The sequence below is a fragment of the Acomys russatus genome, chromosome 2 (assembly GCF_903995435.1).
Source record: "Acomys russatus chromosome 2, mAcoRus1.1, whole genome shotgun sequence".
NCBI classification, from domain to species: Eukaryota; Metazoa; Chordata; class Mammalia; order Rodentia; family Muridae; genus Acomys; species Acomys russatus.
This window is the reverse complement of record NC_067138.1, coordinates 70,550,524-70,563,403: the sequence shown is the minus strand read 5'-3', so window position 1 is coordinate 70,563,403 and position 12,880 is coordinate 70,550,524. Positions and strand designations below refer to the sequence as shown.

Genomic DNA, 12,880 nt, shown 5'->3' with positions numbered 1-12,880 from the left:
TGCCACCTAATAGTTGTAAGCACAACAAAACTAGCTTCTCCCAGGCGCCCAAGCCAAGTGAGGTGCAGGGACACAGAGCACTGTGGACTGGTCTCCAACACTGGCCATCTGCCGGCCAACCCATGTTCCGAACCACAGCCACAGGGCTGGGACCTCAGAGTTTAGACAGCTTATCTCTCTCCATGGCATCACTTGGTCACTTCTCCAGCTGTGGCTCATGGCTCCTCCTCTCTGTCCCCATCATACAAGGCCTTGGTAATAACTTGCTCAAGGTGCGTAATGCAGTCACCCTAATTAAACACCTCCACCCTCACCTTCCTACCCCACTGTTCTGAACAAATACTCGTTCCTCTTAAAAAGGGGCCAGAGTGGCCCTAGTAGGCTAGACTGCCACAGCAGCAGACACCCAGACGGCTGCCACTGGAGGACCAGCCTTTATAGGCTCTACCAACGTGCTCCCGGTAAGTTTGTTTTTCTCCTCAGCATGTTTGGGAGAACCTTGGCTGGTAGCGGGGTGATGTACACTCTGAATTCATGCTGTACATTTCCTGTCTCCAGGCTGGGGCTTTCGTTGTAATAAACACTACCTCGCCCTTCACTGCTGTAAGCAGAATTTTTATTCCCTGGTGCTTAGAGAATGCTAAATGGTTAATAGCCTCCCTTGAGCTTTGCTTCCTGCTAAGGGGCCTCCAGTGATTTCATGATCGTTCAGGCAGAGCAAATTGTCACAATTAATGTCCACAAGCAGGAACCTTTTTCTGAGTGTTCTTCAATTAGCTGCTTCTGAAGGCTGCTTTCGCAAAGCCTTCGGAGGAAGAACTGCTTGTATAAGCAGGCTGAACACATGGCAAGGTACCAGCCAGCTTACCACCTTGGGCTGGTGCAGGAGAGGCTGGCACTTTCCCTCTGTCAAGAGGCTCTGGAACCACGCCTTGGTCACTGCTGACTGCCAAGGCTTCAGCTCCAGGCTTCTGCACTCAGCTAAGGCTTGACAAATGGGGGGCATCCATCATGCCCATGGCTGGCAGGCACTGGGCAAGGAGCCCCAGTGTTAAGGAAACAAGACAAATAGGCAGGAGTTTGAATAGCAGTTCAAGACAGCAATACGGGGCCTGGCACAAGACTGAGTGAGATTGACAGATGAACAGTGCGGGCAACAAATTGTGAAGGCTCAGGAGGCAGTTGGGTTGGGAGGCTTGCAGGAGGTCTAATGAGCTGGGCCAGAAAGACTGAGAGGGAGGGCATTTCAGGGAGACGGGACAACCAAGTACAAAGGCCCAGTGTAACTTTGCAGAGCACACAGCAGAACAGTGCTCAGCTTACCGCAAGGTGAAACTCATTACGCTTTCTGGGGGAAGGCACACTAATTTACTCGTTCGAGAACCTTAAACTATTTTGTATGATAGGGTTATATAATTTAATCTTTATTTCTAGTCCTATGCCTTAAGCTGAGTACATGTCTTTCTGTTCACTTTTTCCTTTGTGCTACATACATGACCCGTCGTTAGTCAGAAGTTTTCTGATGTTAGGACACACTGAGGCCCTGTTTGTAAAAAGGTTAAAAGAGAGGTTGACCCTAGAGTATTGAGGGTGGTGCCTACCACAGGGCAAAGAAGACCTTCCATACACACTGTGTTCTTTAAATGTATATATATATATATAATTATATATGCTTTCCACTTCTTTCTTTTCTTTCTTTCTTTCTTTTTTTTTTTTTTTTTTTTTTTTTTTTGAGACAGGGTTCCTCTGTATAGCCTTGGCTGTCCTGGAACGCTCTCTCTGTGAATCAGGCTGGCCTCGAACTCACAGAGACCCGCTAGCCTCTGCCTCCCGAGTGCTGGCATTAACGGCGTGAGGCACTGCCGCCTAGCCTTACATGTGCTTTTTTTCTTTTCTTTTCTTTTTTGTGATGGGGGCCTCACTAGAGCTGTGGTGCTCACAGGCATGCACCAGCACACCTGACACTTAAGCAAATTATACACTCATTCTTTTCTGTTTGTTTTTGGTTTTCGAGACAGGGTTTCTTTGTGTGGCCTTGGCTATCCTGGACTCACTTTTGTAGACCAGGCTGGCCTCAAACTCAAAGTGATCCACCTGCCTCTGCCTCCCGAGTGCTGGGATTAAAGGAGTGTGCCGGGCTCATATGTGCTTTTCTTAAATCTATTCACTTCCATCCATAACGGTCCTTTACACTGATGAGTCAAATATCTGTCTTTCAGAAGAACAACTGCATTTCTCTTCTCTGGCTACGAGTTCAGAAAGTGCTATAAATGATATCAGACGTTTCAGTTTGGCTTCTGCTTATTAGCCAACAGGAATTCCAAACAGCTCAGCTCCACATTCAGGATTGCCACTGTCTGAGTGTGATTACGTCTTTATGGTTCTGTTTCCTTGCAAGTTGTTGCATATATAATATATATTATACTGATGAAGCATGAAAACGTGGGGTTTGCTTGAAAACGAGCCACTAGAGGAGGAGGAAGTGGGCGGGGCAGGGAGAAAAAAGATTGAGCACATATTGATAACAGATGAATGGGGGCTATGCATCTCTGGGGGTTGACAGCTGCCTTCTATCTTTGCTTCTCTTTGAAGAGGTCTATAGTTTAGTTTTGTTTTTTAAGTTTATCAGGCCACTTTATAAAAGTGGCTGTAATTTTTTTTTAATACTCACAGAACTTTGAAATTTAAAAAAAAAAAAAAAAGGCCCTAGAGATGGCTGAATTTTACAGAGAAGGAAATTAAGGCATAGAGCTGGGAAAGGCTGGTCCACAATCTCTCACAGCCAATGAGAGTGGCTCTCCATCAATGGCTCCCCTTCCAGGATTCCGTGTGTCTGTGATGGGTGGTGTATGCACACAGATGTATAATGTCAGGTATCCTGCTCTGCACCTTATTCCCTCAGGACAGACCCTCTCACGGAAGCTAGTGCTGGGCAGGCAGCTAGAAAACCCCAGTCATCTTCCCATCTCTCACCCTGCACACTGCGGGGCATTATAAGCTTGTAGGCTGCTGGCTTGGCTTGCATGACTTTTCACACGGGTGCTAGAGATTCAAACTCAGGTCCGCATGGTTGCACAGCAAGTGCTCTTGCCCACTGAACCATCCCCCAGCCCCATCAGCACTTCCTGGTACACCTCGTCTCTAGTAGGCATCTATAGGCGCCACTGGGAGGACCTCTCTCCCTCTTGTCGCCTCCGGGTTTTAGGATGCACCCACTGCACACTTGACTAGATCATTTATAGAAAGCTACACTACCTGTGTCGAAGAAACATTCAAGGTTGGAGGAGCAAGACACTGACAGGGAAGGAGAGCTGCTTTGCGGTCATTTGTCATGTACAGGAGGCAGGCCACTGCACTGGGATGTGACTACAAGCACAAAGATTTGGCTGCTGACTGCCTGGATTTGCAGCTGACTTTTTTCCTGCCCCTGCATTCCAGCTGTGTTACTCTGGATACGTTACATAACCTTTCTGTGCCTGTTTTCTCTCCCATAAAAGAGCAGAGAGGGGATTAAATTAGATGAAGCATGCCATGGGCTTACTGTTCACATAGACTAAATTCATTAAGTACCAGCTGTTATATAACCTCAAGGTATTAATGCCTTCATGGGTGTTTGAGAGAATAAATCAGAATCCTCACCCCTCAAAACCTGCATTGAATGGGATAATGTATAGAAAATGCTTGACATGGAGAACAGCTCAGTAAACGTTTGTCGTCCCCCCCCCCCAGCCCCCCAACATCCCCTAATGGCCTTTCACGTTGAGAAGTCGAATGTCTGTCCTTCAGGGAAAGACAATTTGATTTGGGAGTGTTCTCCAGAGCCAGGGTTTCCTGCAGCTGCTGTCTGTCTGCTCCAGCTCAGAGCATTTCAGAACACTGATAAAGAAGAGTCTGCTTAGGACATCGCCACCACTGGAGGCTAAAAACAACCAGCCTGGCGCTTACAGCCTTGATGGAGCCATGTGCTCCACAGGCAAGCCTGTCTGAGCCTGCCCTGGCCCTCTTGAGCTTAGGGCTGGGACTCTGACCATGAGTCCGGCTGTGTTTTATTTAATAAAGAATCTCACTTTCCCAAAATAGGCAACTAGCGGAGACAGTGTCCTGATCAGGCGGCCTCGCTGGGGGCTGACTCATTTTCCCCAGCCTCACTTTCTCTTCCAAAAATGTGACCCGTATTGCTGGCTTTTCCAGAAGCTCTGCCTGCCTGCTTCCCACAGAAGGCTCAGCTCCAGCCTTCACCTCCACCAAGAGCTTGCTGAGCGTCCCTCTGCTTCTCTGACATTCCTCTGGGCATCCTTCAGGACCCCTGATGCAGCTTACTGACCCTCCAAATAGAGGCCCTGATACTCAGTGCATCCTGGTGGTGTGTCTCATTCTTTGTTGGACTCAGCCTAGCACCTAGTAAGTAAAACACCTGTTATCAGTGTGATAGCCCCACATCAATCCATATCCACCACTCTCAAGTCTCTTTCACTGCTCCTCCAGAGAGATATATGAATGCTCAGTACCTAGAATGTTGGTTGCCAGGCAGTGGCAGATGGATGGATGGGTGGGTGAGTGGATGGATGGACGGATGGATGAGTAGATAGTACCCTGAGCATCACTCTGTGATGAAAAGTAGATTCCATCAAAACAAAAACTCTTGATTCTCAAAGTTAAATGGGACCCCCTATAAAAGCATGTTAGCTAAATGGGATTTATGTTTCCAGAAGGAACGCATGAGTTAGGGTGGAGTTCAATGGCAGAACATTTGCCTGGTGTGTACAAGACCCTGGGTTGGGTTCAATCTCCAACATGGTGCATATACAAAAAGCATTCAACACCCCTCCCCCCAATTGTCCAGGCCTAGGCTGGGGAGCTGAGCTGATTTTCATTCACGTGGTCCCCTTTTAAATACATTCAGCTCCATTCTGTGCTTGCTGGACAAGGGTTGCTGGCCACCACGTCTCCCAGATTGTTTTACTGCATGAGCCGCACGTTGCTCCTGATCCAGTGGGCCTCAGCAGGCAGTGATTTCCTTCACAGCCAATCTCTAGGTTGCTCGCCTACTGCATCCCTGACCCCACACCACCATAACACCTACCTTTCATTATTCACAACCACAACTGCCTCCTTTGTCCCCCCACTGCCTGCAAGATCAACCACACACACACACACACACACACACACACACACACACACACACACACACACACACACACACCCTCTTCACACCTAAACCATGAGGCCTCCTCATGGCAGCCTGAAGCTACCACAACTGCCGCTGCGTCCTCAGTACTTCCCGCTTACTCATGCATGCCTGGCCCAGAATGTTCCCTCCTTCTTTCTTTGTCTAATTCTTTTTTTTTTTTTTTAAGATTTATTTATTATTATGTATACAGTATTCTGCTTGCATGCACACCCGCAGGCCAGAAGAGGGAATCATATCACATTACAGATGGTTGTGAACCAAGATGTGGTTGCTGGGAATTGAACTCAGGACCTTTGGAAGAGCAGGTGGCGCTCTTAACCACTGAGCCATCTCTCCAGCCCCTCTTTGTCTAATTCTTATTCTCTTATTGAAATGGGTTCAAAATCCCATTTATCCCATGAAACCCTCCAAGTCACCTTCCCACACTTACTCTCTCTTTCATTCATCCTGTTCTATTTGTGAGGTTAGTATGTATTAGGCATGCATGTGCTGGGTACTAAGGATAGTAGTAACTCAGAGCAAAGTAGGCCCAGTGATAACAGTGCACGGTGCCCAATGGAACTGGGTTACACGCACGCTGTTGCTGTAACTTATCTCCAGACACTGCCTAGGGTCCCTTCCTAGACAGTGGGCACCTTCTGAGCAGAGTCTCTGTGTGTGCTAATTGGCATCGCTGGGGGCAGGGGTGGGGTGGGGTTAAGCCCTGCCCTGTTGATACCAAGAGTTCAGCAAATGTTCGTTGACAAGGGTGTCTTGGCCTCCCCTTTGTCATCACCTTCACGTGATAGAGACTCAGTGTGCCAGCCTCCTACAACTCATTTATCCCGAAGGCATGAAGTAAGTCCCTGCCTGCTGTATGCTGGCACCTCTAACCGAGAGAAGCTTCTCGGTCCAGCTCAGCAGGTGTCCTCACCTGGTCTCTCCAGCCCTGTTCCACACGGTCACCAGAAGACGCTTCTGATCGCCCTCATCCGGGACAGGACTAGGAAGTAAAGCAGAGCACCAGAGCATTAGGAGGGCCCAGGTCTAGGCCAGGCTCACAGAGCTGGCCATGGTTACAACACAGCTGAGAAGCAATCGACACAACTGGCTAGATACAGTGCCACGGGATGGGAGATGCAGCCTCACGTGCGTAACAGCGTTTAGACTACATCGTTAAGGACAGAAAGGAGGCTAAGACACACCATTATAAAACAGCCCTGCGTTGTAAACACATGCAGAGGTGCACGCCCACGTGAATGGAGGGATCTCACAAGAAATGCATCAAGGCATCTCTGTGAGTAGGAGGGCTCTGAGTACTTTCTGCTTCCTTCTTTCTATTCACTCATGTTGTCCAATTTTGCATAAATATGCAAAATTACCTTGCGAAGTGGGGAGAAAAGGCAAAATATTATGATTCATTCTCACTCACAGGAAAAGACTAAATGTCCATGACCTTCCCATTGGCCCCAGAGTATCCAGCGATGAGGAACAGAAATAACAGTAACGGCAACAACAGCAGCTCCCCCTCTGATGGGCTCTGCCCCACGTCCCACTTAAGAGTCCCCAGCTCCCCGGGCAGGAACTATTATTAACTCCATTCTACACATGAGGAAGCTGGGGCTCAGAGAGGTTAATGAGTTTAAATAAAGGGGGAGGGGGACGGTGAGCAGGTAACACCGCCCTCAGCTTGGAAAATTCCTTCTATTGAAGGTGAAAACTTGGCCAGAGGCAGTGGGAAACTGGCTACACATTTCGAGGGGCCTGCCAGCCCTAAATCTAGTTACTGTAGTTAGGAGAGCCAGCCAAGAGACACGTTATCACTGTGGGCCTCCCTGCTGGGTCCAGGCCAGGGATACAAGGACACGGGGAGATGAGAAAACAAAGGCATCCTTCAGAAGTCACTGGTCGTTCTGTTTTAGATCTGTGTCTAGATCTGGCAAACAGAGATCTTTCCAGACAGACCCTCCCTGCCTCTCCTTCTCAAGGGCCTAGCTGTTCCCGACTCTTACATGAAGAAGTGCTCGCGGAAGGCTGGGTTTCTGCAGTCTGGGATGGTCTGCGTCTTCTGGCAGCACAGCTGGTTGTCTTCTGGGATCAAAGAAATCTGGAGCGGAGAAAGTGAAAGCATTAGGTGAGCATGGAGCCACACAGTCACTCAAGCCCCGTGGCTAGCTCTGAACAGCTACAAACTAAAGGCTTCCCAGAGTTCTTCAAACCGGCCTGGGAGAGGGCTGAGTGGTGTGCTCTTGTATCACAAACATGGAACCTGTGGCCAGTGGGATGGACACCAGGGCAGGGAGTCATGGCACTGGTATCAAGAAGGCAGCAACAGGGGGGCGGGGGTACAAGTTCATCATCTTTACCATTCTCTCAACCAGGAAGGTCTCACCAAAGCCAAAGGCCTCCTCCCTTCTAAGACCCCAGGAGCTCCTTGGCATCTGTTCCCTCCCACAAGGGGCCCAAGGCCATGCTTTCACTACCCGTACTGTCTTCCCTAGGCCCAGGCATCCAGCCTGGGGCCCAGCTCTTGGCAGGAAGGGCTTCAGGAAGTAGAGGGAAGAGAGCATCAGGCCTGCACTGGGCATCTTGGCTGCCGCACTCTGAGATGTCCTTGGTCTTTGGCTTCCTTCCTGTCTCCTTCACCTCTGTGGTCCTCTGCATTCACTGCCAGGGTCTAAGCCAGAAAGACCTCCCAGCCCTCAGAGAAACCCCTTCCACTCTCCTGCCCAAGCCTAAAGGTTCGGCCTCTAGTTCAGTGGGGAACGGGATGAAGGTACTACCCTCCGTAAGGATGCTTGTGACCCCAGCATGGTCACAGGGGCCACTGTGTGGATTGCCAAGATCACCTTTAAGAGTGTAGCTCTTGCCCAAAGCCCTAGGGAACATGTCAGTCAAAACAAAAAACAAAAACAAACAAACAAAACAAAAGTCTAGGCCAGCACAGAACCTCATAAATGCCCAGAGACCCAGTGAATGAGGTGTTGGTCACTACCTCAGGCCCCAAACCCACAGGTGTGCTTGGACCTTGAGACTGCACCCCAAGGCGTGGCTCCCCAGGACCCCACACCTGCCTACAGTCCCATCACATACCTTCACATAGGGATCACAGATGCCAGGCTCTTTGATCATCAGGCCTTTGCCTTCTATGACTAAAAGAGAATGGAAAGGTTGGTGGGGGGGGGAGTGAGTAGGGGTGGGGAACATATACACATATGTCAGCACAGGCGTGCTCTTACTAATGGAAAGATATGAAAATATAAGGCAGATCTGTGGGCAGTGGGATTCTGATCCTTACCCCTGGTCTCTCAGTTGACATGCTAACTAATGGTTGTTACCTTTTCTCTGCCTGGTGTCTGCCACCCCCCACCACCCCCATGTTCTCACAGTACCCTCACCGTGGTATAAAATGGAGTGCATCTCACTCCCCAAAGCTTATAGCTGGAGGGGAACTTACAACGTACTCAGTCTAAACCATCACTGAGTAAGGGAAGAGTGACTGCCAGGAAGACCCAGAACTATAGGAAACTTGTGTAGAAAAACAGAGCAATGGAAATGGCGGTTAGATTAGACCCCATGTCTCTTGACTCCCAGTCCAGTGCTCTTTCTACCTTCCAGGATGGCCTCCAGGGACAGGAGCCCAAGCCGCATAGAGCACTGTGCTGTGCAGTGAACGGTGTCACAGAATGGTCACAAGCTCGGAGTCCAGAGGCAGGCAGACCATACGTGAAGCCAGCTGCACCATTTACTCTACCACCATGTGTGTTAGAGCGAGTACTCCGGCTTCATCAGACTGAACGCTCTGTGTCCCCAAGAGTTTGTGATGATATTCACCCCCTTGACACTTACGCTTTTAAAATAAAGAATGTTTCTAAAGTGCCCACTACACTACCTGGCCAATAAGTGACCATTCCACAAAATGTTTGCTAAGTAAAAAGAAGGAATAATGCTGTGGAATGGGTCAGTTAGTAGAGTGTTTGCCTAGCATGCATGAGGCCCCTGGTTTGATACACAGCACTACCAACAAATCAGAGGAGGAGAAGAAGAAGAGTGATTATGATAGAAAATAGATAGATAGACAGACAGACAGGAAGGAAGGAAGGAAAGAAGGAAGAAAGAAATGAGACAAGTGCTTGCCATAAAGGTAAGAATGGGTCTTCTACCTGATGTCCCCAGGAATCAGGTGATAGGTCTTACAGAACGCAGATTTCTTGTTTTCCTTTGTGTTTTGTTTGGTTGGACCCTGGGGTTTGGCTCACATACAGCCCTAGCAGTCTCGGGCATGAGGCCTGGGAAGCCAGGCTGGAAGGGATGAAGAGCTGAGGCTGGGGAAAAGCCAAAGCAAACTACACAGGACAAATGGTGTGGTGGGGGCCAAGATGCATTTTGCAAAAACTGTTTGCACAGCTGGAGAGAGACCCTGGCAGAAACGGAACACCCCTCTTTTGGTCCTTGGGAACTTCACGTTGGGCCCCTTAAGGCCAGGAGCAAAGGACCCGGGCGCCTGCTGTTCTCTGTCCTGTATCCTAGCTACTGTTCTCTGAGAGTCTATCCCTCCCATCTAGGGTGTGGCTTTCCTGGGCAGGAGCCAGGCCCGGTGACCTCCTCAGGGTCTTCCTGACTATCCATGGCAGTAAGGTAGCCCCAACCACACCCTCACTGCACTCTTGGCATGGTGGGGAAAGCAAACCTCAGGCCATGATAAGGACCCCAAACTGGGAGCAACAAGCAGCCCCTGGGGGTGGGTTAAGGACAAGGAGTGACTCCTGGGCAGGAGCGGGGTGAGCAAAGCCAGCCTTCCTTCCTGAGGCCCACTGACGTCCTGGTTAGGTACAGCGCTTGCAAAATCAAGAGGGAGAAAAGGCTCATTTTAGGAGGGAGTTGAACAAAAGAGGAAGGTTATTGCAGACACGGAGCAGCAGTTCCTGTGCAAAGGCACAGAGGTACCAGCAAAGAGGCTACATGCTTGAGGAGCAGACATTCCTGAGGAGTAAGGCACGTGGTGGGTAGAATGGGGAGGAGAAGGAGCCTAGAGAGACAGGTGGGGCCTTCCAAGCTAAGCTGAAGAGTCCAGACGCCAAGAGCTACAACAAAAGCATGGCAATACTCCTATGCTTGGTGGAAGGACAGAGGGATTACGTGGGCAAATCAAGTCCTCCCTGGCAGCCCATAACACCACTTAGACACAGGGATGTACTTCCTTCTTCTTGGTGTTCGCAGCCCATCGCGCAATGCCAATGCCCCACCACTAACTGCAGTTCATGGCTTTCTGCTTTATCTTACTAGGCGTCTGCACTGTGTGCTGGGCACTTTACCAATCCAACTCAGCTAAACATGAAACGACCCATGAGACGGTGGCTATTACCGTGTGAGGAGAAAACTGAGCTTGCTCGAGTTTACTTAGTGAGCAAAGCCTGCAAGCCACGACTCAGATTCTAGTGGCCTGTCTCCAAAAGCTAGGGCCTTAACCATAACACTGCTCTGCCCATCACTGTGTGAATAAACTAAATAATGAGTTGGGGGAGGGGGGAAGCCAGCAGGGAAGCTAGGAAGGCTTTTCCGTGCTTTGCTTGGCCCGAGTGTAGAGGTAGCTCCAACCTGCTGAGGATACAGGTCCAGTAGACAAACTCAAGACGTTTCAGAGTGAGGACAAAAAGAGCCCCCACTTTGTCAGTGGACAAATGGCAGAAACGATGCCATAGTGACACCGTGCCCCATCCAGCTCCAGGCAGGAGGGACCGTCCTCCTCCTCCCTTGCTGATGCTGTACATAGCCATACTTACTGTGCAGCAGCAGAACCCGGTCCTGGGCATCAATGGACAGCTTCAGCTGACCTAAGGAGACAATGAAAGAGACGCCTTTACCTCAGCTCCATGTTGGGGAAACTGAACATCAGTGATAAGAGAGCTCTCCTGTTCATGTGACGCTGTCCAAAGACATGCATTATCTCTGATTGTAAGGGTCTGTGTCCTCTCCTCATCAGGAGTGCCTTCCTTCTACAGTGGCCCCAGCCTGACAGATGCCATTCTGGGGACGGGGAGCTCACCCCTGCATGAGGCAGCCCAGACAGTGGACAGTGTCCAAATTAGCAAAGGAGGAAGATATAAGAAACTGCCACAGTCTGCCACAAGGAGGACCAGTTGCCGTTGCTGGTATTATCCACTGGCATTTATATGTGTGTATCCTTCAAGCAGGCTCCTACTAGAGACAAACTACCCACATATGCACACAGGCTGCTGAGAGAAAGGAACCATGGACACTCCTGAGGTGCTGCCTGTAAAATCATCTATAGCCAGGCATGGTGGAGCACGCCTTTAATCCTAGCACTAGTGAGGCAGAAGTAAGTGGAGCTCTGTGAGTTCGAGGCCAGCCTAAACTACAAAGTGAGTCCAGGACAGAGAGACCCTGTCTCAAAAAAGAAAACAAACACAAATAAATTGATAGCTGTGCTGGGGGGTGTTATGATCTGGTTCTATGTGGGCTGGTGTGGGGATATCATTGACAAGTTGATGTTTGGTTGGTTGGTTTTAGATTGTTATGTGTGTTCTTGTTTTGTCTGCATGTATGTATGTGTTTGTTTTGTCTGTATGTTTGTCTATGCTTCCTGTGGCACCAAAGGTCAGAAAAAGGCTTGTGATCCCATTGAACTGGAGTTATGGATGGTTATGAGACACCATGTGAATACTGGGAACTGAAAGAACAACAAGTGTTCTTTTAAATATATATATATTTATTTATTATTTATACAGTATTCAGCCTGCATATGAGCTAGCAGGCCAGAAGAGGGCACCAGATCTCATTAGAGATGGTTTTGAGACACCTTCTGGTTGCTGGGAATTGAACTCAGGACCTTTGGAAGAATAACCAATGCTCTTAACCTCTGAGCCATCTCTCCAGCCCACAAGTGTTCTTAACCACTGAACCATCCCAACAAGTTTTTAAAAGGGACAAATTGCACAGCAAAACACCTGGTGTGTACACATGGATGATGGATGGGTGGATCAATGGATGGGTGGATGGGTGGATGGATGGATGGATGGATGATAGGGGAGATGAAAGGAATGGAGGATAGGAGGAAATCAATTAGGGGAAGAGAAAGATGATGGTTGACCTGTTCTGGGAAGCAGATGATGACTGGGGACCTGAGTTTCTGACTTCTCCTGTTTTTATTTAAATAAAAGAAAAATAAACTGAGGCTTCAGCTTAAGATAAAGAAATGGCTCACTGGGTAAAAAGCACTTATATGCAAGTGTGAGAACTTGAGTTCAGACCCCAGAACCCACTTAAAGACTGGCACAGTAGTGCATCAGTAATCCCCGTGATCCTGTGGGAGAGAGGAGGTGGAAACAGAGTCCCAAGAAGCCTGAGGGCCAACTAATTTGGTGTACGCATTGGAAGACAACAACTGTCTTACTAGGGTTACTGTTGCTGTGGTAAAAACACCATGAGCAAAGCAATCTGAGGAGGAAAGGCTTTCTTTAGATCGTACTTCCACATTGTAATCCATCGATGAGTCAGTTCAGGAGTCTGTAGTCAATTGGAGACAGTGGCCATGGAGGGGTGCTGCTTATTTGCTTACTGACTCGATTGCTCCTCATGGCTTGCTCAGTCTGCTTTCTTATAGAGCCCAAGACCATCAGCCCACGGGTGGCCCCACCCACAATGGGCTAGTCCCTTCTCCATCAATTACTAAGTAAGAAAATGCCCTAC

General features: G+C 49.0%; 1 protein-coding gene across 1 annotated transcript in view; it reads right to left on the bottom strand.

The window, feature by feature from the left end:
• LOC127204010 (regulator of G-protein signaling 3-like) overlaps positions 1 to 12,880 on the bottom strand; it is a 77,151-nt gene that overhangs the window by 44,076 nt on the left and 20,195 nt on the right. The window contains exons 2-5 of the mRNA XM_051162968.1: positions 10,954 to 11,004; positions 8,264 to 8,322; positions 7,183 to 7,277; positions 6,105 to 6,173 (exon numbers count right to left, since the gene is read on the bottom strand). Coding sequence (XP_051018925.1) covers positions 6,105 to 6,173; positions 7,183 to 7,277; positions 8,264 to 8,322; positions 10,954 to 11,004 — 274 coding nt within the window. The remainder of the gene's footprint in view (positions 1 to 6,104; positions 6,174 to 7,182; positions 7,278 to 8,263; positions 8,323 to 10,953; positions 11,005 to 12,880) is intronic.